Source organism: Oryctolagus cuniculus, chromosome 5, assembly GCF_964237555.1.
Source record: "Oryctolagus cuniculus chromosome 5, mOryCun1.1, whole genome shotgun sequence".
Classification (NCBI taxonomy): Eukaryota; Metazoa; Chordata; class Mammalia; order Lagomorpha; family Leporidae; genus Oryctolagus; species Oryctolagus cuniculus.
The window spans coordinates 137,801,866-137,829,534 of NC_091436.1; the positions used below are offsets into that span (position 1 = coordinate 137,801,866).

At 36.4% G+C, this 27,669-nt stretch overlaps 1 protein-coding gene across 37 annotated transcripts in view; it reads left to right on the top strand.

Annotated features, from left to right (window-relative positions):
- The window catches only part of TSBP1 (testis expressed basic protein 1), a 122,231-nt gene that overhangs the window by 2,786 nt on the left and 91,776 nt on the right, over positions 1 to 27,669 (top strand). For 15 of the 37 annotated variants that reach the window (XM_070074716.1, XM_070074729.1, XM_070074720.1 and 12 more), the window contains exons 4-17: positions 489 to 521; positions 2,644 to 2,676; positions 2,761 to 2,790; positions 2,879 to 2,899; positions 9,978 to 9,995; positions 10,508 to 10,528; positions 14,468 to 14,488; positions 18,935 to 18,955; positions 21,020 to 21,058; positions 21,587 to 21,607; positions 25,055 to 25,075; positions 25,858 to 25,878; positions 26,418 to 26,438; positions 27,011 to 27,031. In XM_070074716.1, the coding sequence (XP_069930817.1) occupies positions 489 to 521; positions 2,644 to 2,676; positions 2,761 to 2,790; positions 2,879 to 2,899; positions 9,978 to 9,995; positions 10,508 to 10,528; positions 14,468 to 14,488; positions 18,935 to 18,955; positions 21,020 to 21,058; positions 21,587 to 21,607; positions 25,055 to 25,075; positions 25,858 to 25,878; positions 26,418 to 26,438; positions 27,011 to 27,031 (342 nt within the window). Of the gene's footprint in view, positions 1 to 488; positions 522 to 2,643; positions 2,677 to 2,760; positions 2,791 to 2,878; positions 2,900 to 9,977; positions 9,996 to 10,507; positions 10,529 to 14,467; positions 14,489 to 18,934; positions 18,956 to 21,019; positions 21,059 to 21,586; positions 21,608 to 24,827; positions 24,900 to 25,054; positions 25,076 to 25,857; positions 25,879 to 26,417; positions 26,439 to 27,010; positions 27,032 to 27,669 lie in introns of those variants that run through there. The other 22 variants (XM_070074722.1, XM_070074719.1, XM_070074723.1 and 19 more) reach the window with 22 other exon arrangements.

The following is a 27,669-nucleotide window of genomic DNA, read 5'->3' on the forward strand; positions in this document are numbered from 1 at the left end:
GGTCTAATGTGAGCAAAGTTAAGTTAATTATCATTGAGATGAAGAGTACCAAGTTCAAGATATAAATAAGTAAAGCAGAATTTCATGGTAAGGGTTGGAAAGACACTCAGGTTGCTAAGAAAGGTAGTCCATTATTGGTAAGTGAGGAAAACCAGGAGCTAGGTGCTCAAATTCTAAGAGGTAAGAGCAACTTTGAAGCTCCTTCTGATTCTCATTTTATATTATAAAATTATTATTTTATAATCTCATTATTTTATTTTATTATTCATTATTATATTAGCCTGTCTAATATAATAAAATTTGTGACAGCAGCTTATCATTATCTGCTCCTATGACTTAACCATAATCTCTAGTTCCTGCAAAGTAAATTAATTCACATCATTATTCCTCATTGGGAGTTCATGTTTACACTAATTCACAGCCTGAAATAAAACCTCACTAATAATCAAGAAACAAAAACCTGGAGTTCTCTCTCCTTTCTTCTTTAGGTACTGGACTTCTGGATTCTGAGGATGATAAAGGTAAACAGATTAATAACTATTACAGAATTAAAGGAAGAATGCATTCATTAGAGAAGAAATGAGCTCATTTCTCTTCAAGCATAACTTGTTGTTAGCATGTCTTTTGCTATTACAATATATAATTATCTTCCAACCTTTCTAGGCATATATATCAGTGCTGCAATTGTTTATTAAAATATATTTAAAAGGTAATCCACATGTGTCATGAACTTTTTGAGGTCCCTATATATTAAACACAGATATATACCCATAGATATAAACACAAAATAATTGTGCATTTTTTCTAGAAAAGGAAAATATTCCTCCTTTCTAGGGTCATTAAATAATTCATTTCCAGCTCTTACTTACTCCCAAAATCTCAAAAAGGTTAAGGGACCTCTCTGAAACATTTTTTCTAGATGTTTAAATGAGGATAAAAAATAGTTCACAGGTTGGCATAAAGATTAAATGGAATGGTATATTTGAAAACACACTTAGAAGACTATCCAGTATTACAGAAAAAAAACTTATTATTTCCATTTGAGAAGGTGAAATTGATGCTTAAAATGGTTGAAGCTTATCTGGATTTATTTAACTAAGGAAGGAATTAGATATTAAGCCTAGGTCTTGTGGCTCTTAATCAGTACCTAAAGTCTTATACCATAAAAGAACAGGTCTTCAAAGAAGGAGGTACCTGTCTCTGAAGGGAGGAGAGAACCTCCACTTTGACTATGACCTTGTCTAAACAAGAGAAGAGTCGGAGAACTCAATGGGCTTCCATAGCCTTGGAAACTCATGACTGGTGCATAGGGAGATTACTGATGCCATAAACAGGAGTGTCAATTTGTAAAGTCAACAACAGGAGTCACTGTGCACTTACTCCTCATGTAGGATCTCTGTCCTTAATGTGCTGTACATTGAGGCTTAATGCTATAACGAGTACTCAAACAGTATATTTCACTTTGTGTTTCTATGGGGGTGCAAACTGTTGAAATCTTTACTTAATGTATACTAAACTGATCATCTGTAAAAAAAAATAAAAATTATCAATTCCCAACTTGACTCTCACTGGGATTAAACATGACAATAGGTCTGATCTGATTTCATCATCATTTAAAAAAATCATCTATTATTTTTCACTTTATGTTTCTGTGTGGGAGCAAACTGTTGAAATCTTTACTTAATGTATACTAAGCTGATCTTCTGTATATTAAGATAATTGAAAATGAATCTTGATGTGAATGGAAGGGGAGAGGGAGTGGGAAAGGGGAGGGTTGTGGGTGGAAGGGACAGTATGGGGGGGAAGCCATTGTAATCCATAAGTCGTACTTTGGAAATTTATATTCATTAAATAAAAGTTAAAAAAAAAGTCTTATACCATACTACCCCCACTTTATTTATGACAAAAACAGGACTCATTTTATGCTGTAGAATTTTCAACATTTTCCATTATTAATAGAGAAATAAATTGCCATTTGAATCAGAACATGTGGTTTTACGTTAATGAAGAATAATGATAAAATATATTTGAAATAGAACTTCTTCAAAAATGTTATATTTTGGTATGTATGTATCTGCAAAAAGTAGGCAGTACCACCAATTTAAATGTACTATAGCTAACCTTGGTCCTTACACTCCAATACTTAGAATTCTCTCACAGTATGCACTCACCAGAATTGTCTGTAGATGTACCCTGCTCTCTCTCCTCCCCACCAGTTCTACCTCCAAAACTTATTAAAACTCACTCATTCCTTCAAGAAGCCAATAACTTGACTTTGACCTTACTATTCCCACCAAACAAACTAGAACAATGAAGTTGTGAATGTGTATACAATTACACACACACATACACACACGCACACACACACACAAACACCCCTCATGAACATATAGATCCCAAAGAGTTGAGTGATGAAAAGAGGAGGTAACTTGGTGACTTTCCTGGCTGTTCACATCATAAGCAACAAAAGCGAAGAGCAAAGAAACATGGAATTCTGTTTCTTCTCTGAAATGGAGTCCTCCCTCCCAAAAATGAGAGGATCTAGGAAAGCAGTAAATATTTTCTTAGTTGAATTTAGTCTAATGATAAACTTATTTTTATAAGCTATAATAAGGCCGATCTGGCTTTTTTCTTTCCCAAAAGATTATTCCTCTAGAAGATCTAAAAGAGGAAGAGGTAAATAGATTTTCATCTAATAAGAAAATAATATGTACATATTTTCCAACAAAGAATCTCATTATATTTCACCTTCTCTTTTAGGATTCCGACATTCATATTCAACAGAAAGTGGTAAATAAATTAGATACTTTACTGCTAAGAAATTAATACAGAGTCTGTTTATAAAAAATTAATAATCCTTTTTTCTTAAATCCTTTAGATATTTCTTATGGTGATCAGGGTAAGTATATTTAAAGATTATGGTATTTTTTTAAAATCAATGTTTCTTCTTGCTATAACATGAGAGGCTATATATTAAGGTAAAAAGACAAGATATGAAAATAGTGTACAGAATATTCTGAGAGATATTCAAATGTTTACCTTCACACTGTAAGCCACCTTTCTCCAGTTCCTCATCTTTCTACCCCCTACTCAGTTAACAAGAGCAAGCTGTGAGTGATGACAGCAATGAAGTGAAATAGGGGATTTCTACTATTATCTTCTACATAAGCACGGATCTAGACAGCTGTCCATGAGTAAGAATACCTTTATGGCCATGCAAGAATTCAGTGAAAAAGTTCTAGCACATTATTGTATCATAAAGTCTTGAAATGGATGCATTAAGGAGAGAAAGAACAACTTCACTTTATCCACATCACCTCTCCCTGGGGAATAAAATTTAATGACACAAGAGGCCTGCCTGAGCATCTCAAGGTCTCACAAGGAAAAGTGACAGTGGAGTAAGAGCTCACCTCATCCAATAATGTGGAATATTACCTAACAGGCCCACTTCTTTTTCAACCCATCCTGAACACTGAAGTGATCATCATAGCTGAATAGTTGGTGGAGGCTGGGAACTAGAAATAGAGGTGACAGAACTCACTAACCACTCATCAGACTCCAGTGGGAATCCTGCCCATGACGCTACTTGAAATGCCTGAACAGCATCATGTAGACTGGTCCACAAGTACTCCAAATGTTCTGTGCATTTCATGTCTATGCCTAGGGTGGATCTCCGGGGGTACCCCCATGAACAGCCAAGTGGAATGTCTTATGCAGGCAGTTGATTCAACTCCATGGGATTCTAAAAAGTACACAAAGAAACATAAGAGCACCAAAAAGAAACCAGTAATAATTCAGTAATCAACCCCTTAAAATGGAGATTTTCCCAAAATTGTATTTATAATTGTCTGATCAATCATTCAAATAACTGTTCTAAGAAATACAGATAAATACATCAATGATATTTTACAATAGCAAAGTAAAAGTTTAAAAAATATCTAAACAGATGGTTTGGAGCTGAAGAATACAATGACAGAATTTTAAAAAGCAATAGAAATCAACAACACAATGGATCAAGTACAAGGATGAATAAGCAAATCTGAATACAAATCATTTTAAAATATCGAGTCAGGGCAGCATTGTGGCACAGTGGGTTCAACTACTGCTGGTTATTCCTACATCCCATATCAGAGTGCCAGTGAGTCCTGGCTCCTCTCCTTCAGATCCATTTTCCTGATAATGCATCCTTAGGAGGCTGCAGACGATAGCTCAAGTATTTTGATCTGTACCAGTCATGTGGAACTCCCTTTCAGGTTCCCGGCTTCAGCCTGGCCCAGCCCTGGCTACGATGAGCAACTGGACAGTAAACCAGACTAAAGAAGTTTGCTCTCACTCACTCTCTCATTCTCTCTGTCTCTCTTGCTTGTGCTCTCTCGACTCTTCCCTTTAAGACAATAAAGATAACCAGAAAAATAAGAAATATCTAGTCAGAAGAGAAAAAAAAAACTGAAAAGGAACAAAGAAAAATTACAAGATTAAAAGGACTCAGAGAACTAAGTATTGAAGCATGGGGGTCACATTTAATGACAAAATGGCTAAAAATTTCCCAAATCTGGAGAGAGATACTAACATCCAGGTAAATGAAACCCAAAGTTCTCCAATCAGATATCAGATTCAAACCAAAGAACACTTCAGCAAGACATATTATCAAAAACAAAAGACATAAAGAAAATATGGAAGTAGCAGGAGAAAGAAAGTATATTACATACAAAGGAATGCTGAAAGGGCTATTAGTGTTTCTAAGTAGATGTTTACAGACAGGACACATGATGTGTGTCCTCAGAAACCCTTATTTTTCTGTTTATCTATTTGGGAGTTCCATATGGGTGGTACAGATCGAAATATCTGAGGCAACATCTGCAGCCTCCCAGGGATGAATTATCAGGAAAATGGATCTGAAGGAGAACAGCCAGGACTCACACTGGCTTATTTCTCTAACATAATGATCTCCAGTTGCATCCATTTTGTTTTAAAGACAGGATTTCATTCTTTATGGCTGAGTAGTATTCCATCGTTTGTATACACCACAATTGCTTCATGTAAACCTCATGGTAAACACAAAGTAAAACCTATTGCAGGTACACAAAACAGAAAAAGAAAGAAGTCAAAGTATACCCTTACAGAAAATCATCAAATCATAAATACAGTAAGACGAGTAAAAAGGAACAAAGGATTTATAAAACAACCAGAAAATAACAAAATGATTATAGTAAGTTCTTATTTTTTAATACTTCAAATGTCAATGGATAAAAGTATCCATTCATAAGACATAGAAGGGGGAGGGAATTTAGTAGAGTGCATAATATGATTGCATCCCCTGCTCAGCTCCTTGCTCCAGCTTCTGACTTCAGCTTTCCACCAATGCAGGCCTTAGGAGACACTGATAATGGTTCAAGTAATTGGGTTTCTGCTACCCATATAGAAAGCCATAAGTGAATCTGAAGCATGTGTTTCTGGCTCTGGCCCAGCCCCAATCACTGAGATCTGTGTATCTGTCTCTGTTTCTCAAATTTGAAAAAAAAAAAAGACATAGAATAGCAGAATGTGTAAAAGACTTGAACATATTCCATCTACAAGAGACTCACTTCAGCTTTAAAGATACACAGAGAAGGAAAGTATAGGGATAGAAAAAGATATTCCAGGCAAATGGGAAAAATGAGAGAAGCAATAGTTTTCTTATATCAACAAAATAGGTGTTAAACCAAAAACGAGAGCCAAAGAAGTTTACTATATACTAATAAAGGGTTACTCTGTCAAGAAGGCATGACAATTGTAAATACGATTGTAAATACATACATAACCATCAGAGCACTTAAAAATATAAATCAAATATTAACAGAATTAAGAAGAGAAACAGAAAAAAACATTAAAATTAGAGAATACCAAGGCGCCATTTAAAATAATGCTTAGATCACCTATGCAGAAATTAAAATGAAGGGGCCAGCACTGTGGCACAAAAGGTAAAGCCATTGCCTGCGGCACCAGCATCCATGTGGACGCTGGTTCAAGTCACATATGCTCCAGTTCCCATCCAGCTGCCTGCTAATGAGCCTGGGAAGGCAGTAGATGGAAGATCTGTCTCTCCTTCTCTCTCAGTAACTCTGCCTTTCAAATGAATAAATCTTTTAAAACATTTTTAAAACATAAAATTTTTTTAACTTTATTTAATGAATATAAATTTCCAAAGTACAGAATATGGATTACAATGGCTTCCCCCCCATAACGTCCCTCCAACCCGCAACCCTCCCCTTATCCACTCCCTCTCCCCTTCCATTCACATCAAGATTCATTTTCGATTCTCTCTATATACAGAAGATCAGTTTAGCATACATTAAGTAAAGATTTCAACAGTTTGCTCCCACATAGAAACACAAAGTGAAATATACTGTTTGAGTACTAGTTATAGCATTAAATCTCAATGTACAGCACACTAAGGACAGAGATCCTACATGAGGAGTAAGTGCACAGTGACTCCTGTTGTTGGCTTAACAAATTGACACTGTTGTTTATGGCATCAGTACTCACCCTAGGCTCTTGTCATGAGCTGCCAAGGCTATGGAAGCCCCCTGAGTTCACTGACTTTGAACATATTTAGACAAGGCCATGGTCAAAGTGGAAGTTCTCTCCTCCCTTCAGAGAAAGGTACCTCCTTCTTTGATGACCCATTCTTTCTTTCCACTGGGATCTCACTCGCAGAGATCTTTCATTTAGGTTTTTTGTTTTTTTGTTTTTTTGTTTTTTTGGTTTTTTTTGCCAGACCAGAGTGCCTTGGCTTTCCATGCCTGAAATACTCTCATGGGCTTTTCAGCCGGATCCGCATGCCTTAAGGGCTGATTATGAGGCCAGAGTGCTGTAAAACATAAAATTAAAAAGGAAAGATTGAACTAGAACTAAATTTTATACAAAATTGACTTAACAGAAAGATAAGTAGTGAAACATTCCATCTTCCACCAAATAGCAGCAGAATTTTTACAGGTTTTTTTTATTTTATTTAAGCTATAAAAATTTCATGTATTTCATATATACTGATTTAGGAACACAGTGATACTTCCCACCCTTCCTTACCTCCTGTCCATGTCCCCATCCTTTTTCCTCTGCCCTCTCCTATTCTTACTTTAATTTTTTAAAAGAAAAATATATTTTCAGTTTACTTTATACTCATAAGATTAACCTGATGCTCAGTAAACAGTTCAACAAATAGTATGAAGAAAAAAAAGTGGTTCTTCAACAGTCCAAACAAAGACAAAGACTGTAAACGATCATTGAATCTCAAAATCTCAATTTCACTCCAATATATTACATTTTAGGAGCTCTATTAGTTACCACAGACCAGGGAAACCATATGGCATCTGTCTTTTCTGACCCAAAGGATCTAGATTATTCTCCAGGATAGATAAAATGCTAGATCACAAAACATGCTTTAACAGGCTTATGATTAAAATCACACCAAGTATCTTTTTCTGACTATAATAGCATGAAACTAAAAGCCAAAACAGAAAATCCAGAAGTATATGGAAATTAACTACCAACCTCCAAAACAACCTATAGGTCAAAGAAGAAATCAAAATGGATATTTTGAAAGTCTTTCATGTACTTGCTGGTTTTTGTATACCCTCTTTTGAGAAAGGTCTGTTCAGATAATTTTCCTACTGTTCATTAATGATTTTCATCTACTTGAAAGGCACAGTGATAGAGAAGAGGAAGAAGGTTAAAAAGATCTTCCATCTTCTGGTTTACTTCCCAAATGCCTGCAAAAGCCAGGGCTGGTCCAAGTCAAAGATAGATGCAAATAACTCCACCCCATTCTCCCACATTGTGGCAGCCATCATCTGCTGCCTACCAGGATACATTATCTGAAATCTGGATTAGAAGCAGAGTAGCAGGGATCTGAACCAGCACTCCAATATGGGATGCAGGCATCCCAAGTGGTGGCTTAATTCACTGTACCACATGTTTACTCCTTATTTTTAAATGGAATTTATTTTTTGTTATTATTGTTACTGCTGTGAGCTTTTTTGAATTCCATATTCTGAATATTAATCTCTTGTCAGGTATTCAGTTTGAAAATTCTTTCTCTCATTCTGTAGATCAGCTCTTCAGTTTGTTGACTATTTCCTTTAATGTACAGAAATATATTAGTTTGATTTAGGCATGTTTATCTAATTCTGCTAGTTGTCCTTTTGAGGTCATATCTACAAAAAATGCCTATACTTAAGTCTTGAAGTGTTTCTCCTAGTAATTTTTCAGTTTCAGGTTTTTGCCTTTGAGTCTTTGATTCATTTTGCACTGATTTCTGTATGTGGTAAAAGATATGGGTCCAGTTTCTCTTCTGCATATGAAGAGATCGTCCATCCACTGGTTCACTCCCCAGATGGCCACAATGGGGCTGGGCCAGGCTAAAGCCAAGAACCTGAAACAAACCTCCTCAGTTAATAATTAGAACATATTTGACCAGTGTAAGAAGTTACCTCAATGTGAGAAATTTAAGTGGTCATATACAGGCAAAATAAAACTATACAAAATATCAAAGGAAGAAAATTAACATATACTTAGTACCGACCATGTGCTAGTCACTCTGGTAGGCATTTTTCATTATATTTTAACTTATATCTGCAAGCAACATTGTCAGCTCCATGAAGATGAACTACCCATAAATCCTGCCCTGACTGCCCAAGGCCCTGACTAGCCTAGAGAGGAACATATTATTAAGTCTCATTCCAGGTGAACGCAGCTCTGTATCTGGGACACTTGATGGTTTCAGTTATAATCCTTTGTGTACTGAACCAACTATAAAATCATAATACACTGGCCCTGAAGCTATCTGAAGGCTTGCCACTCTTAAGATGTCCACAGACCAAGTCCTGATTATTCTACACACAGATACTGCCACCTTTATTCACCCAATTTCTCAACTCATCTAGCCTGGAGTCATCTTTAACTTTTATCTCTTACTCTCTTTATCTAATCCATCAGCAAATCCCATCACCAGTATTATAAATTATATTTGAAATTAGGCCATTTTCCACCACTGTGGACAGTCCAAGCACAATCACAACCATCTCTGACCTGAACTTCTCCTACCGCCTCATCACCAACATCCCCACTTCTCCTCCTGCCTTCTTATGGTCTAGTCTTCTCACAGTTAGGGATGTTCTTAATAAGCAGTTCTTAAATAAATCAATTTATTATACACTGGTGTTCCTAATTTATGGAAGTGAATCTTCTGCATGAATTTCCACGATCAACTGTGATTACAAGTGACTCAACCTGGATATGAATTTAGAATTGTGTGACTCCAAATTTCAAGAAATTAGAAATTATTTTATACAATTTAGCAATATCTTAATTATTAATTCCTGGTTATAGATCTTTAGTGTACAATCTAAATGAACTATAATTTAAAATGCATTAAGCCAAATAATTACTTATTTTTCTGATTTCTCTGATGTCAAATGAAAAATAATTTAGTGAAACTGTAGAGTGTTTATCAAAAATTACTATTCAGTTTTACAATTTTGTGACTAGATTTTAATGCAATTTGTCTTGTCTTCAGATCTCTTAGAAATGTTATTTCCATGAAATCACTAAGAAACCAGGTTTAGACCATTAGATACACATTAAATTATAATAAATACATGCCTATATATTTATTATAATGACATATTTTCATTGGATTTGAATTTACAATCAGCTAAGTACTTTTCTATTCCTTCTGAGGCCTCAACATATTTTAACTAATATATTCTTTTGTTTTAAAATGTCTCCATGCAGTGTATTTCTTTTCAATATAATTATTTACATTATTTAGCCTTTGGCTGGTTTCTTAGGCCATTCAATTCACAAATTAAGACATTAGGAGATTTTGCTTACAGTCTTTTGCTGGCTTGGGTGTTTGAGGGTATTGAGTGAGTAATCCTCTGTAATGATACCAAAACCATAGAAGTAGAAAACTCAAAGTGAGTTTTCTTTGTTTTCAGGATCCAAAGGATACTGCAGTAAGTATTCTTTAGTTTGTCAATAGTTTATTTCCCATTATTAACACCTTTCTAGATTGTTATTGCTTTGAGGAAAGACAATCTTTACCAATTCATATAAATACTAAGTAACAGAGAATCTAATAGTGTTGGTTTAGTAAGGTCTGTCAGTTGATAAATTTCAAATTTATCAGGAAGAAAGAAAAAATATAGAGAATTGATGACTGAGATAAAAGAAGGGAAGAGAAAAGAGAAAGAAAGAAGGCAGAGAGATGAGGACAGGGATAAATGACAAGCGCATAAAGTGTTTAGGAATATTACACTATCTACTGAAAATTATCCTCTGGAGATTGAAAGAATAAATGATAGCTGGTGGGAATAGTTTCTAGTCACCATCACTAGTTCAGCAATAATTACCAAGGCCTGAATTTGAATTCTGGAGAAGGGGATAACAATGATTGAAGCTGTTATGAAAAACTAAAGGATCCATAATTCTGATTATTCACCCCATGTTTTACTGTGCATTTTTTTAGCACCATCAAACAACTCTCTGGGTAAGTCCTTTTATGGATTTCTTTGTTTAACTGTCATCTGATTTGATTTCATATGAGGGGGCTTCAAAATGTTAGCAGAAAGTGCATATTATGAAAAACCTATGCATGAATTACAAAATTTTTGTATGAAAATAAACTCGTAATAAATTTGTTATATTATGTCTGACTAGGATACAGTCTGAGGCACTAAGAAAAGATACTAGTTTTGAAGGAGTCTCTATAAGAGCAACATAAATTCTGCTAAAATTAAAGCAATAACAAACATTCAATTTATGGTGAGGCTTGGGTGGAAGAATGGTGAAATCACCGATGGTTTACAAAGACTTTATGGCAAGAATGTCTCAAAGAAGTCAACAGTTTTCAAATTAATAACTCACTTTAGGAAAGGCTAGGATAAAGTTGAAAATGAAGTCTGCAGTGGTAGACCACACACATTAATTTACAAGGTAAAAATTAATTTTGTATATCCCTACTTGAAGAGGATTAACAAGAGCATACACAATAAACACTATAGATATCTGCTTCTAGTTTACTAACAAGTTATTCACGAGTGAGCAAATAATAAATTTTAATTGATTTTTATTAATTGTTAAAAATTATTTCATGACTTAAATTAATTATCATATATAGAAATAGGCTTTATTTTTTAAAATATCAATGATTTATGCTTCCTTTCTGTGATGATTATGCCAAAGAGTATTATTATTATAATTACTGTTATTATTAATTTATTTAAAACCCTATTTGGCTTTGTTGAATATCTAATGGTTCATTATCTCTGATTTCATTCATTTCCATGTTTTAGTATTTTTTTCTACTTTGGCTTTCTTTTTGCTCTTTTTTCTAGTCTGCTATATGAAACTCTTAATTCTCAGACTTTCTTATTTTCAAATTTAAGTAGCTTCTAAATGCTGCTGAAGCCGCATCACACAAGTATTGACAGTGTATTTCTTGAACTTCAGTTTAACTATTTCATATTTCCATCATGATTTAGTAAATTACAAAGAATATTCTTTAATGCTTTATTTTGGTGTGTTTATTGCTTATTTCAAATGTTGTTACATTATCATACATATGTGTGATATGTGTGATATAGATTCTTTTAAATGTGTTAGGACTTTTGAGACCTAGTAAGCAAATTTGAAAAGAACACTTTTATTGGCTGGGTACAGATTTTAGCCATAGATAATACATATCATCTTAAATTTGTGAACTATCATTCAAATGTTCTCTACTGTTATTAATGCTTTTTCATGATATACAATTTTTAACTTTAAAGAAGAAACTTTAAATATGTAGTTATTAATTTCACTTTTCTATTTAATACTAATTTCCTTTGTATATTATCATTGCTATTAGACAGACACAAGCTCAACACTGTTTAATCTTTTTTTCATTTTTTTATACTGGCATAATGAATGATATACCATCCATCAATATCCTCACAATAATTTCTGGCTTAATTTTTATATTATTTAATATTAATAGTGCTCTAACTCCTTTGCATTAATTGATATTTGCTTGTTATGTATTTTTCCTGCTTTCATTTGGAACTTTAAAATTTTGTTTTCATTAATATGTAAAAGATTTCTGACTCATAACAGATGAATTTATTATATTTTACATGTATTGTTAATTGCTGATGAATTTTACCTTAATTTTACTACTTTATATTATATTTTCTGTTTACTATACATTGTTCTTTCAGCTTTAGAAATACTTACTTGCATTGTGATGGATTATTGCACCTTCTTATTCATTTTCTTTTTCTTGACTGTTTTTGGTGAATTTTGTTTTATTCATTTTACATTTTTGACATGCATATTGTTTAATTTTTCTTTAAATAATCTAAATCAGTATCATATTCCAAAATTAGTTATCCTTCATTATTTACCATCTTACCTACTATTCTTTCCACATCCTCCATTTTAATTTTTAGTAAAATAAAGAGAATAGATGTCGTGTATTTCATAGGTAAAATTCTAAGAAGATAACTCTATTTCCTGCCATGTCTCTCTCTACTATACAGATTTTATAAGTAGTTTTTCTAAGTTTCTACACTTTTTATTTCCTACATGAGGTGTTTAAATATAAGCTCTATATCTGAATTTATCTTCACTAAGGGTTCCACATTACTGAAGACTCAATTTCCAATGCTAACCTGATATAAACAGGTTACTTCCTGGCACACTCTGATCAACATGTAGAGAATAATGGTGCTTCTTTCACAGATATGGCTTTTATGAACCTTAGATTTACAAAGGAAGACTAGCCCTAAGTTTTTTTTTTAATGCATGAGGACTGTAGCCTGAATTTCTGCAGATGATGAAGTATTAAAACAGCAACAACAACAACAAAACAGCCTCTTAAAGTGTTTGCCTAGCGTAAAAATGCTTGTGTTTGACATGAGATTGCCTGGGTTTGACTTCCACTTCCCACTCATCAGTACAGATGCTAGGAGGCAAAAGTGATGCCTCAAATAATTGGATTTCTGCCACTCATATGGGAGACCTGGATTATACTTCTGGCTCTAAGCTGCAGTGCTAGCTTGGCCCCTACCATTGTGGGCATTTGGAGAGTGAACGAGCAGATGCGAATTTTTTCCTTTTTTCTCTCTCTCTTTCTCAAAAATGTTGAGAGGAAGACTGCTCCCAATAAGAGATAGTAAATTTTCTCATTTATTAATAAAATTCCCTCTTGATACATTATTCTTGAAGCTTTATCCTTCCAGTTTTCAAACTTGATTCTCTTCTCTTTTTTTAAGATTTATCTTATTTATTTGAAAGGCAGAGTGACAGAGAGAGGAAAGACAGAAACAGAGAGAGATCTTCCATCCATAGGCTCATACAACAGATGGTTGCAACACCCACGAATGGGCTAAGCCAAAACAAGGAACCTCAGTTCCACCCACGTCTCCCACATAGGTGGCAGAAGCCCAAGCACTTGGGCCATTTTCTATTGCTTTCCTGGGCACATTAGCATTGAGCTGGATGGGAAACAGAGCCGGCAGAACGCAAACCAGCATTCCTATATGGGATGCCGGCATTGCTGGCAGTGGCTTAACCTGCTGTGCCACAATTTCAGCCCCCTAAGTCAGCCCTATTGTAAAAAAAAGTTAATATTATGTACAACATTTCCAAGTGATAAGAGGAGACAGTGAAATATCTATCTTGACAGTAGGCTCCCTTTCTCTGCTTTGACTCTTTATCCTCTTATATTCAAGAACTTTATGGTCTTGCTGTCTTGGTATTCAGCATCTTCATAAAATACTAGTGATTTTTGGAAAGTTTAAACTCCCTCTTAAGCAGTTATAAAGTGAAAGTTTGGTTTAACAATGATTTTTTTAAAGAAAGAAAAAGTGAAAAAAGATATCAAGGAAAGAGGAAGAAGAGGAAAGGAAAAGAAGGAAAAAACAAAAGCAGCAGAATCAGAAATGAGAAAAGACATGGAGACAGAAAATTTTCCAAGCACTGAGAAAATGGAAATCCCTCATAATATTGTTATTCTCTTACTTAAAGAAATGATAAGACAGGTTTCATATCTTGCAGCCCTATTTATCACAAGAGTAATACTTTTACAATTTTTATTAATATAAAGAGAACAGATTTTATCCATTTCATAGGTACAGTTCTCAGAAGATAATCATACTCCCTCCCAACCTCCCTCCCCGAATCTGCTTCCCTTCCTCCATTTTCATTAATTTTGTAAAGACATAATTTTTAAGAAAGAAAATATTTTAAAAGTCTGAAATTTATGCCCCCAAACCAATAAATATATCAATATCCAGATGCTCATCATATTGCATTGTAATAAATAATAAAAAATCTAATGTTACTCATTTCTGCCCTCTTTCTCATAATATTTTATTGTAACAGAGTCTATGGAATCTACTCCTTTAGAATGCAGAATTCATTCATGTTTTATCTTGTTTTGTCTTAGCACTGTCACAATCAAATGTAGGTAAGTTCCTTTAGTTATCTTCAATTCTGCTAGCACTTAGACTCATTCTGTTGTATTGACATTTTTTAAAATGCCCGGACTTCTTCCACTGAAGCACAGTATAATCTTGGGCTTCAGATTGCTCTAATTTCTTTGTACTATATAACCAAATACCTCAATATTACCCAAAAGCATGGAAAGTGAGTTTAAAGTTTCTAATGTATTATTATAATGGCACATTGGCAAGAAACAGACCAATTTCCACACTTCAGAAAACAAAGAAAAGAAGCATGAGAGCAAGGAGTTAGAAAAATGAGATGAGAATAGAGATGATCCTTACAGTGTGATAAGTAAATGGAGATACGTCTCTCCTGCGAATTTCAAAGCTTTTATGCCTGCTAGTCTCTTACTGCCTCCAACTGCAGCTGATGCTCAGATTTTGGTTCCCCTTGGAGCTCCCCAACCAAAAGGAATGTGTAGACAACCACACAAACTTCTTTGTATTTTTTTTAGAACAAAGGGCTAAGCTCCTATTTCCAATGGCTAATTCTTTTTGATGTGTCAAAGAGCTGGAGACTATTTCCTCACCAAGCTGAGCTCTTGCTCCTTGCCTTCCCTCCCCTCCTCATCACTGAACATTTTATCTGAAAATAAAGATCTTTGAAAAATGAGAAACGCACTGATCAACAGAAGAAAAAAAAGATTAAGATGGTTTCAGCTGGCAATAATAGCTTCTTTAACATAAAAAATATGAGGGAAAAGAAAAGGTGTAAAAGAGTGGCAGTAGGAGTGAAGAACAAGGAGGGGTTATAATTAAAGAACAACAAGTTTATTTGACTTAATATTTAGGGATACTGCAGATAAGAAAATTAAAATTCAAGGACCTTGTTTAACCTGGTCAAGGGGATATAATTAGTAAAAATATGATAAAGCTGTACTAGTCTTCAACTCCAAGTCCTATGTTTTTCACTACCTCCAGTGAATTCAAAGTATTTTTTTAAAACAAAAGTTTTCATTTCGAGGAATTTAGGAAATCATATGAATTTTAAAACACATTACTTCAATTTTTAAATGCAATTTGAAAATCCTAAAATAAATGAATCTAAGTCTCAAAATTATTATGTTAGTCCAAAACTAAGCTTATCTCATGAATCAGGATATTTATTATATACAAATATACTAATCTTTTTTTTTTTAATTTTTGACAGGCAGAGTGGACAGTGAGAGAGACAGAGAGACAGAGAGAGAAAGGTCTTCCTTTACCGTAGGTTCACCCTCCAATGGCCACTGCCGCCAGCGCACTGCGCTGATCCGAAGCTGGGAGCCAGGTGCTTCTCCCAGTCTCCCATGCAGGTGCAGGGCCCAAGCACTTGGGCCATCCTCCACTGCACTCCCAGGCCACAGCAGAGAGCTGGACTGGAAGAGGGGCAACCGGGATAGAATCTGGTGCCCCAACAGGGACTAGAACGTGGTGTGCCGGCACCACAAGGTGGAGGATTAGCCTATTGAGCCGTGGCGCTGGCCACAAATATATTAATCTTAAAGTGTGCCCTTAAAACTACAATGCTCGATATTTTATTATTATTATTTTTTATTTTTGACAGGCAGAGTGGACAGTGAGAGAGAGAGAGACAGAGAGAAAGGTCTTTTTTTGCCATTGGTTCACCCTCCAATGGCCACCACGGCCGGCGCGTTGTGCTGATCCGAAGCCAGGAGCCAGGTGCTTTTCCTGGTCTCCCATGGGGTGCAGGGCCCAAGCACTTGGGCCATCCTCCACTGCACTCCCTGGCCACAGCAGAGAGCTGGCTTGGAAGAGAAGCAACCGGGACAGAATCCGGCGCCCCAAGCGGGACTAGAACCCCGTGTGCCGGTGCTGCAAGGCGGAGGATTAGCCTATTGAGCCACGGCGCTGGCTCGATATTTTATTATTTTTAATTAAAACAGATTTTTATTGAGCTTTGCCGTATTTTCTTATAATTAAGTCATAGAAAAGATAATGTACTATAAGAACAAAATGAAACATATTTAGGTTGCAATGTACTAGACAACAAACTCAGATCTTCATTTTCTCTTGTAAAATTTGTAGGGGACCCAAATGGGACAGCTTTGTAGTAAAAGTCATTTAGGGGCCGGTGCTGCGGCTCACTAGGCTAATCCTCCGCCTTGTGGCGCTGGCACACCGGGTTCTAGTCCCGGTCGGGGCACTGGATTCTGTCCCGGTTGCCCCTCTTCCAGGCCAGCTCTCTGCTGTGGCCCGGGAAGGCAGTGGAGGATGGGCCAAGTGCTTGAGCCCTGCACCCCATGGGAGACCAGGATAAGCACCTGGCTCCTGCCTTCGGATCAGCACGGTGCGCCAGCCGCAGCGCACCGGCCACGGTGACCATTGGAGGGTGAACCAAGGACAAAAGGAAGACCTTTCTCTCTGTCTCTCTCTCTCTGTCCACTCTGCCTGTCAAAAAAAAAAATTCATTTAGAAGGAAAAGAGCTCAATGAATTGCAACTGATATGGCTAAGCCAATAGCAAGCAATTTAAGGTTTACCTGGAAATTAAATTTATCCCCCATTTATACCATAAGACTTAACAACAATGTGAATGTATATAATGCCACTGTACACTGTACAATAGTTAGATGATAAATATTATTTATCACAACAAAAAACATAAACTGAAAACTAGAGGGATATTAAAAATAATAAGGATAAGAAATTTTGTAGCAGAAGAAAAAGTTAACTGTACTACTAAACAGATGACAGAGATAGTCCCAGGTCTGCTTCTGACTTATTTTGTACTTAGACAAGACATGTGTTTAGTTTTTTCATATGTAAAATTTAAAAATTAAGCATAGTCATTTCATAAATTCCTTAAAACTCTGATACTTCCTAGTTCTGGCTACAATAATTATGCATGTTTTCATTTATCAGAAAAAGAGATGAGGTTTCCAAGCTGATAGGGAAAAAACAAGCAGGAGAAAATATATAAAAGTCAGAAGGAAGGAAGAAAATATTGGCAAAACTAGTTATCTAACAAATATATTGAGGCTTACACTATTCTATTTGTTGTGTGAACAAGATATTGTCCCTGCTTCATAAACAGCATAGATTCTTGTGAGGTAAGACAGAAAAAAAGCTGTAAACAAACAACAAAATAATGTCCAAAATAAATTCTATGGAAAAGATAAATTAGGATAATGTGATAGAGCAAGACCTTGGCATGGGACTCTATAGGAGTCTTAGATTAGTCTTTAGGAGTCTTTTCTTTTATAAGAGATGAGAAGAAATCTCTCTGAGGAGATATTTCAACTGACATTTGACTGATAAAAAGGTGGCAGCCCCATGAGAGTCTCAGGGACGTGCATAAGATACTTATGTAATATATGACCAACCCACACTGCAGCTGGCACAGAGGATTTGATGACCCATGGGGGGAGGAGTGCGAGGGCTTCTCTCTGATGTTTCTCTGCAAAAGGGGATTAACCTGGATGCTTTTAAGCAGCTGACTTTAATGAATCTTGAGTGTGTGAGTGTGCCCAGTTAGCACAGTTCACAAGGGAACTAAAGAAATTTCCAGTTGTTTCTCCACCATGAACCCTTGGTGCGTAGAGACTTTGTCTTCTCTGGTTGCCTCTTTCTACACAGGCCTTAATTCTAGAATGTCAGTTTTTTGCCTTCTTAGCAAACCTTATCCTACTTTTTGTGACTTCAAGCTGAAAGAACCAAGAACACAGGCATCAGTTTTTAATTTATACTCATTGTGTCATTAAAACTTGAGCTAAAATTATTAAATTCTATCCCTTTTGGACATTAAAGATAATCCCAATGGAGGATGAGAATGAATGAACTTCATGTAGCCATTTAGGAGCCAATGTAAGTAACACAAATGCTCAAACTTTCTCCACTGAAAATAGTGGGGAGTTGCAACTATGTTAGTTCGTACAATTGCTGTTACTATTGAAATTAGTACCACTGAAATTAAATCACTTTTTAGTGAAACATTCCAGAAAGAGGAGAAAATGTGATGAGTATGGAGCAAAGTTCACTGAATTTATAGTCAGGAAGATTTGAGCCAAAAATTGTATACCTTTTTACATATGCAGGCACAGCCATTTTCTCTCTCAGTCTTTCTTATATTGCCTTTCTTTGGGTTGTGAAGCTATTATGGAGAGCAGACTCTCCAAACTGGAAAGATAAAGAAAGAAATGAGAGAGAAATAGAGGAGAAAAGGAAAAGGTGATGAATGAAGTGGGAATATCTAGTAAACCTGGACTCGTAGAAGCCTTCACTCCTGGATAATGTCCAAAGAGGAAGAAGATGATCTCATTTGTAAATGTGGAAAGGTCATGTGCCTACTGGAGGATGGAGAATCTAATATATTCTGAATACACAATTTCTGGAAAAAATATAGAAAATGGATATATTATTTAAACCACCAAATATAGACTGATTTGAATGTCTGTTATTGTTCTTTAGCTTTACCTCAAGGATCCGTGAGTAAGTTTTTATTCTTGTTTCAAAATATGGAATTGTTGGGCTCCTACCCAAGGCAGAAGACCTCTGCCTGTCATATCTGTTTCTTGCTATGTATAAGTGACAGAACTTGAGGCTCCTGACTCCCTTATCTTGTTCTTCATTAGTCATCTTCTACACTTTTCCCAACTTTATCATTTTCTTCCTCTATAAGTCTGTTAGACACCCTTCCGTGCTTAAGGAAATTCTTCTACTCGCCTTTGGCTACATATTCTCACCCTACCTTACATCTTCAGCAGTCATAGCATCTCTCTTTTCTATCTTTACATTTTTTCCATCCTTTAACTTGTTTTCCTTAAGGTATGGAACAGGTCTGATTCTCTTCATCCCAAAAGGATCCTATCTGTACTAGTTCTTCCAAGCTATGGGCTTGGAAAAAAAGTTATTGCTCACCTCTTAGCTGAACTACACACTATTCTTCCATGAACTAAGGGTAGTATAAGAAGGAATAAGGCCTCCTAGCACTTTTAAAATAAATTCAGTTGCTGATTAAAGTATTTTAAAAATACAGATAACCATTTCCTAGCAGTAAAGCATGCAAGCTCTAAAGCCAGGATGCCACTCTGTACTTAAAGTTATTTAAACATATGCTAGTTACTCAATATTTCATGAATTTTTAAGTGGTTACATAACTATGGATAATCTCATCAGCCAGTTGAAAACTAATAAAAAAGATAGAAGAACAAAGAAATGAGGAAACTGGAAGAAACTAATGGAAAAGGAGAAAAAACTAGGATTGTAAAGTTCAAATAAATCTCCTGGAATTGATTTCAACTGACTGTCAAACAAACAATACATTTTCTAAATGAAGGAAAGATCTAAAGATAGTACAGTAAAATGAGGAAATCAGGGATAAACCAGAAACAGATAATCTTGGTTGGACAGTCCTTTTTTTCCTAGAGCTACTGCTTTTGGGAAATTTTTTCATATTGAATATTACATTTTTGGTTACAAACTATGGTCATATTTCCTTCTAATAAAACTGTTTCTTGTTAAAGATGGAACAAATTAGATCATAATTCTCTCTCAAATGTATCATAACTTCAAAGTGTTGAATAAGTTTATTAATCATAGTATTTTATTTTTATTAATATAAAAAGAACAGATTTCATGCAGTCCATAAGTACAGTTCCAAGAAGACAACCATACTTCCCTCCTACTCCTCTCCTCCCAATCCCCCTCCCTCTCTCCACTCTCTTCCTTTCATCAGTTGTTGTAAAGACATAATTTTAATCCACTCTATGTTTACAGTCTCAATTCACCACTAACCATAATATTCAACAAGCAAAAGGTAGTAAGAACACAGTTCCACAGGAATATAAACAAGGGATAAAATCAATAATTATATTACAAAATGTCCATTTCATTCCTATACATTTTTGTATTCTATATTAACTGCCACATATCAGAGAAAACATGATATTTGTCCTTTTAAGACTGGCCAAATTATTGTTTTTAATTAGATGTGATCCAACCAAATGTGTCTAACTCAGGCCACAGTCCATATGATGCTGATCTCACATGGCACTGTTGTACTTTAAAGTATATATGGTATCCACTTAGAATCCTTCCTCTCTCAAAGTACATAGAGCTACCAAATTAGTCATTGTTGCCCCAATGTCACCTGCAGATGTAGTTTATTTTTGACTAAGTCTTTTAATTTTGGTTTTTATTTGCCTCTCCACTCTGAAAGTTAAAAAATGAATACTTTCATAAAGTTTTTAATTATAATCACTGAATATTTCTCCATATAACATTTCTAACAGAATTTTTCAACTTTTCCATCTGTTATTACTGCTGATTTTTTACTGTACCGTATAGTGTGACAAATGATACAATTTCCATGATAAAAATGAGGAAATTCCTGTTCAGAAGATTTAGTGACTTGCCCAAAGTTATATAATTTCAGAAGAGCAAACAGGAAGTTATTTGCACCTCACAGCTGGGAGGAGGGAATAGGATTATGTACATTTCCTGGCTTCTCAAAGTCTAAATCATAAGATGATAACTGCCAATTTTTTATTATAGGTCATACAAAGTGTATAAGAGCAGCTCAAGAACCTCTGTGTAAGTTTCCCATATTTACAACTCAGTTCTTCTCTTCGACTTTTCTACACAGTGGCCACTATTAGAGTATTGGGGAAGGTGATGAAGAGGAAATGAAAATGAATTAAGGAAAGGAGAACAACTGGCTGCTTTAATGTTCTCCCTTTATCAGTGTAATGTATTAAAATAGGTTTCCAGATCCTCTAAAGTAACTCATTTTTTTATTTAACAAAGTGGAAACTCTGCTAATAAGAACTGAATTAACTTAAAGGTATAAGAAAAGTCCTGGGGATCAATGGAGTGATTTATCAGAACTAAACTTGTAGAAGGATTTGATAGAATGAAGGTAGCAAAACTTGAGAAACAGAAAAACACTGAAAGGCATACGACCTTATCAGTCTCTTAAGCAAAAATAAGAATACAGACTTAACTTTTTTTTGCCTTTCCATGAAAATATAATATGCAGTAAATACTTTTTCTGAAATTACCTAAAAATGAACATCCTTGAATTATGCTCTCTCAGTTCTTACTTTTGTCTTTGTATTTTAGCTGGTGCTGTGGGACCCATCAGTAAGTTTTTTCCACTATATTTTAATTCCATGTGCTTTGCTTTGTTACACTGTAAGAGTATGTAAGACACTTATATTCCTAGATGTTTGTATTTCCATCTGTACAAATGGTAAATTTTTCCCCTACATCATTCTCCACACCTTTTTTACTGTACATTTTTATGGGTTCCATGTGATACTATATGCATTCAATGTGTAATGAACAAATGGGGTTTGTTAGCTTTTCAACTTCCTTAAATATTTTCAAGTTTTTTCATAAACGCATGATAGTGGCACATACTGTGGGTGTGGATGTAGAATATGATTTTTTTTTTTTTTTTTTTTTTTTTGACAGGCAGAGTGGACAGTGAGAGAGAGAGACAGAGAGAGAAAGGTCTTCCTTTGCCGTTGGTTCACCCTCCAATGGCCGCCGCTGCAGCCGGCGCACCGCGCTGATCCTGGCAGGAGCCAGGAGCCAGGTGCTTTTTCCTGGTCTCCCATGGGGTGCAGGGCCCAAGCACCTGGGCCATCCTCCACTGCACTCCCTGGCCATAGCAGAGAGCTGGCCTGGAAGAGGGGCAACCGGGACAGAATCCGGCGCCCCAACCGGGACTAGAACCCGGTGTGCCGGCGCCGCAAGGTGGAGGATTAGCCTATTGAGCCACGGCGCCGGCTGAATATGATGTTTTAATAGATATACATTCTCTATTCTTACATTAATGAACTGGGGTACCTCTGTAAGAAAGTACCATCACTTATAATTTTTCCAGAATCTTGAGAATCAGCAGTAAAGAGAAAAGTGTTAAAAACAAGAGTTGTTGAGAGAAAGGTCAGAAGGTTCAGCTGCTTGAAAAACCAGTAACACTCAGAGGAAGAAGCTCAATAGTAATCACTACTCAAGACCCACAGAGTATCAGTGACACACAGTGAGCTGAGCTGAGTCCCAGCTCACTGAGTGAGGGTCTCCAAGTTATCACTGATGGTTATATGGGATCTATATGCCCTGTTATGAAAAAGTATAAATCGGGAAGAAGTGTTCATCCAGATAAATTTGAGGTAATAATACTAAATATATCAGGCAGAAGCACTAGGAGGAAATAGAAAGTGAGGGGTAAGGGAGATGCAGTTGGTTGAGAAAGAAGAAAATATAAATGGGGACAGTGATGCACAAGCCATGTGATACTTCACTAGCCCTGTATGGCCTAGTCTCTTAGAGTCCAATGGCCTGCATTAGCATATCCTTAGAATGTGTGAGATGCAAGATCTCAGCCTAACTCTTATCACTGACCTACTAAATTTAACTCTGCACTCTATCAAGATCCCCAGGTGATTTGTGTGTGCCTTAGAGCTTTATAACAAAGTGCAGAGATTTTAATCCTCTGCATTTACAAAGAAAGTAAAAAAAAAAAAAAAAAAAAAAAAAAAAACAACTGAGTGAGCCTGGTTCAAGTTAACCAATCTTTTTATTGCTATGCAAAATTCCTTTTCATCCTCCATGCAAAAGTAACATTAAAATCAGTAAGAAGAGCTGGCGCCATGGCTCAATAGGCTAATCCTCCACCTGCGGCGCCGGCACATTGGATTCTAGTACTGGTCGGGGCGCTGGATTCTGTCCCAGTTGCCCCTCTTACAGGCCAGCTCTCTGCTGTGGCCCAAGAGTGCAGTGGAGAATGGCCCAAGTCCTTGGGCCCTGCACCCACATGGGAGACCAGGAGAAGCACCTGGCTCCTGGCTCCTGGCTTCTGATCAGCGTGATGTGCCGGCCACAGCGTGCCAGCCGTGGAGGCCATTGGAGGGTGAACCAATGGCAAAAGGAAGACCTTTCTCTCTGTATCTCTCTCTCACTGTCCACTCTGCCTGTCAAATAAATAAATTAATTAAATAAATAAAATAAATTAAAAAAAATCAGTAACAAGAATGATGAAACTTACCAGGGCTTAATTCATTTCTTAATGCATTTCTATCCATCACTTCTGAGGATACTCAGAGCATGAGCCCCTGGAACAGGGCTAGCCCTAAAGGGAAGAATAAACAGAATGATTTGCAGGTTGGAAATCATATACCACACCTGTGTCTACTCTTCTACGAGTACTTATACACATGAAACAGGATCAAAATAATCAGAATTCAAACTTCAAAAGCAAATACTGACAAGACATCACAAATAATGGAGTTCACCAAGTGTATAGAGGTGACATTGTGTGTGTGAGTGTGTGCACAAGCATGTGTGTAAAAGAGAAGACTATTATTTCCAGGCATGTGATTCTAACGTCTCATCCCTTAACCCACTAACCTTACCAATGAAAGTCTTGAAAATTTAAGTAGTAGTTTCTATAACCTCATATAATAAGATATTCCAAGCCAAGTTACTCTGTTGAATAAGTGCCAAAATCACCACAAAGACAGGAATTTCCACTGCCCCCTTTAGAAGATGGGTCTATAGCTTCTAGCCAACAATTTCAAATTAGCCCAGGTAGAAGAAACACTGTAATTGACTTGTTACCGGAGAAATTGGAGGGTTCTTGTCTTCGTGCAAGAAAGAATTCAGGTGTGAGACAGAGAGTACTAGGAGGTAAAATAGCAAGGTTTGTTAGGGAAGGGACATCCATAAGGATGGATGGGCACCTGTACAGACAGAGCCTGAGAGACTGGGCGGGGAGGGACGGGTGGAGGTTACATGGTTGAGTGGAAAGATTACACCTGGCCAGACCAGGCAGGTGGCTCAACAGAGAGGCAGAGGGCTGAGCGCGCAGTCCGGTTGAGGCCGGGGGTTTTTAAGGAGATGGGTCTTTGTCTTCACACATCTCCTCCTGAAACAAAGGATTTTATGACTTTAAATATTAAGAAGCTCCTATCTGAGTTTTGCCTTGAAGGTATCAGACAGGAGGAAGCCTAGCTGGTGCCATCCTGGGTTCAGAGGAAGGGTGAGCAGGACCCTCTAGAGAATGGGGATCCGGAGCAGGGTGTTCGAAATGCAGATACTGGGCTGCACCTGGGAGATTGTGGAAGATCTGTCAGGCAGAAGGGGCGGAGACCTCCACCTGGCAGGTTATCAGGTAGAAGGGGGCAGGGCAGGATGCGAAGGCTGGGCTGCCCCTGAAACATTGTCAGGCTGACTTTGAGATGCAGATGCATATGATGGACATAGATGTCTTCTCTTTAGGCCTTTATGTTACACACACATAAACTCATAACTGACTTTCTACCTAACAGACTGATAAGGTTTCTTCCCCATCCACCAGGGAAGGAAACTTGATCACTGCATACCAGCAGTTCCAGGTATAAGATCCAAACAGTAACTGGGGTCCCCCAAGGTGAGGAATGAAACATTTATAATATTTGTTCTAGTAAAGTAGAAATGTTCCTGCTGATTTCTGATGTTTCTCCCGAAAAAAAAAAAAAAAAAACGAACTATATTTACCTGTACCAAAGAACCATTCTAATTCTGTTTTGTTTTCTTGTATTTTAGGTGGAATTATTGGACCTATAAGTGAGTTCCTCTTCTACTCCCTAATTCTAATGTTCCTGGGCCTTCTGTGGCATTGGAGGCCCTTTCTACACTCTGTCTGCTTCCATTTCTACACTGAAGGATTTCCCACTCATGCTTCTTGACTGAATTTAAATCTCTTGACAACTTGAAATGCCCAAGACATTAGACAAAATGCCCTGAGATGTCACTGAGTTTAAGACAAAGGAAGGCCAAATAATTCATACTTTAAATTATTTTATTATTTTTTTAAGATTTATTTGTTTATTTTAGAGGTAGAGTTACAGACAGAGAGAAGGGGAGATAGAGAAAGGTCTTCCATCCTCTGGTTAACTCTCCAAATAGCTGCAACAGCCAGAGCTGAGCTGATCTGAAGCCAGGAGGCAGGAGCTTCTTCCAGGTCTGTCAAATGAGTTAAGGGGCCCAAGAACTTTGGCCATCTTCCACTGTATTCCCAGGCCATAGCAGAGAGCTGAATCAGAGGAGTAGCAGCCAGGATACAAACCAGCACCCATTTAGGGTGCTGGCGCTATAGGAAGAGGTTTAGCCTACTGCATCACAGCGCCAGCACCTTATTCTAGTTTTAAAAATTATTTATATTCCTCCTTTAAGATGGATACTGCATGATTTTATATATAGGAAGATTATGGGACTTCCATGCTAAAATTATATCCAGTCCTGTTTCAGTTATTCTCTGGGCTGAGTTGCTTCATAGAGAGAATATTTGTGACAGGAAACCTGTTAATGTCATACTACACTAATTTTCCCTATTTTCTGTATTTCAGTGCAATTCACAGCACCTGTCCGTAAGCATCATATTTGTTTCTTCTTTGTGAAAATTTTAACATTTGTCCTATGAGGTTTTAGGGCCTAATCTTCCCTGATTTCTTGAAACCAACTTTCTTAACTCCCTTAACATTCCCTTATAGCTTTCAAAGAGGCAATGCATAAAATCAAGAAACCACAAACTTCACAGTCTGATTAAAAAAAAAAAGAAAGAAACTAAAGAGGCAGTTTTAATGACAAATCATCAAGGGAAAAAGGTATACTACTCTCCAAGGAAATGAGAAAATATGCAGCAAGTAACATAGAAGCATTACAAATTAATAGAGAATAAGTCTTTCCCAATCCTCTGAAAGATTTCAAACATCATTAAAAAAGGAGGGAGGCCTTGATTTTTGTATGTCTCCTATACTGTGCAACAGGTAGCCTGCTTGAGGATTGTTAGACAAGCAACCCTTGATCTTCTCAGGGTTCTAAGACTTCCTCTAAAGTGAGTGTTGGGGAATGGCTATTTCCTTCACATTGGCGAAGCATACTGAGTTCTCTCTTGCTTTCTTCTCAGCTGGAGCTACAGGACCAATCAGTAAGTTTGCCGATTCTCAATTGTGGAACACTTTTCTACATTGTGTTAAGGATCTTCCCCTGGCTTCCACAGTGGGATTTCAAGGGTTTAGAGTTTCATTTTCTTGGCCTTTTTGTTTTCCTCTACCAGGGACTTCAGTAAGTAAATGGTTTGTGAACATGCATTTCACTGATAATACACAAACTATGAGATAAGCCCTTGGAGAAGGTTCCCAATTACACATAGGATTTTTAAAAGCACAGTGACATGGGAAAAAGTTAAGTAATCAGAGAAAGGAATGAAATTTAAATTTATGAGGATTTTCTAATCCTCTACAGGGGTTTAAATGGACAAAAGTGCTGAATTCTTGAACTTTTGCTACTCATCCTCTCAGTGGATCCACTAGATGGGTCTATGTATTTGCTTGCCATAGCATCCCACCAATAAAATCAGCTGCCCAGCTACAGCTGATCTGTACTTTACTGGTACAGATTCTTACAAGGAAAACCACATAAATAAGAATGTTGGTCTCCAGAGCCTGAAGCACCTACTGATTTTACTTACCTCTTTTCTCTTTTATTTTCTTTTCCCAGAGTTAACTCAAAAAACCATTGGTAAGTCATCTAAATTTCAAATTGCCACTTTGTTTTTAGTACTTAGAACATCAACTTTTTTCACCTCAACGATTTATGCCCACAGACTCAAGGATCCAGCGCTTCCATCGTGTTATTATCCCACCCACAACTCCTCTAGGTTGGACTCACCCAGGTTCTGCCATAAAAATTGTGAAGCTGAAATACAAAGTGAAAAAATTGGACTCACCCAGGTTCTGCCATAAAAATTGTGAAGCTGAAATACAAAGTGAAAAAATAACTTTCAGGAATGATCCTGCCTGAGCTACTTAGCTCTTCAGAGCCAATGTATAATAAAAATTTTAAAAACAGCATTCAACTTCTTGCTTTTCATGCAAATAACATTTTAATTATTAGATTATTTAGATTATTTTAATTTTATAAAATAATGTAAATTTTAAGTTTCTTGTCATGTCTTCTTGTTCTGAAAAGTTCCTTACAAGACAATTAGGTTCCATTTTCACCAACTTTTAGCAATTTTCTCTAATACATTTTTTCAGAAAAACATTGTAAATAATGGTTATGTTCCAAGGTATAACTGTTCACAACTACATGTTTGCAAACTGGAATGTGTATTTATATAAATGATTACAGTTTAATTCACAAAATGGATTATAATT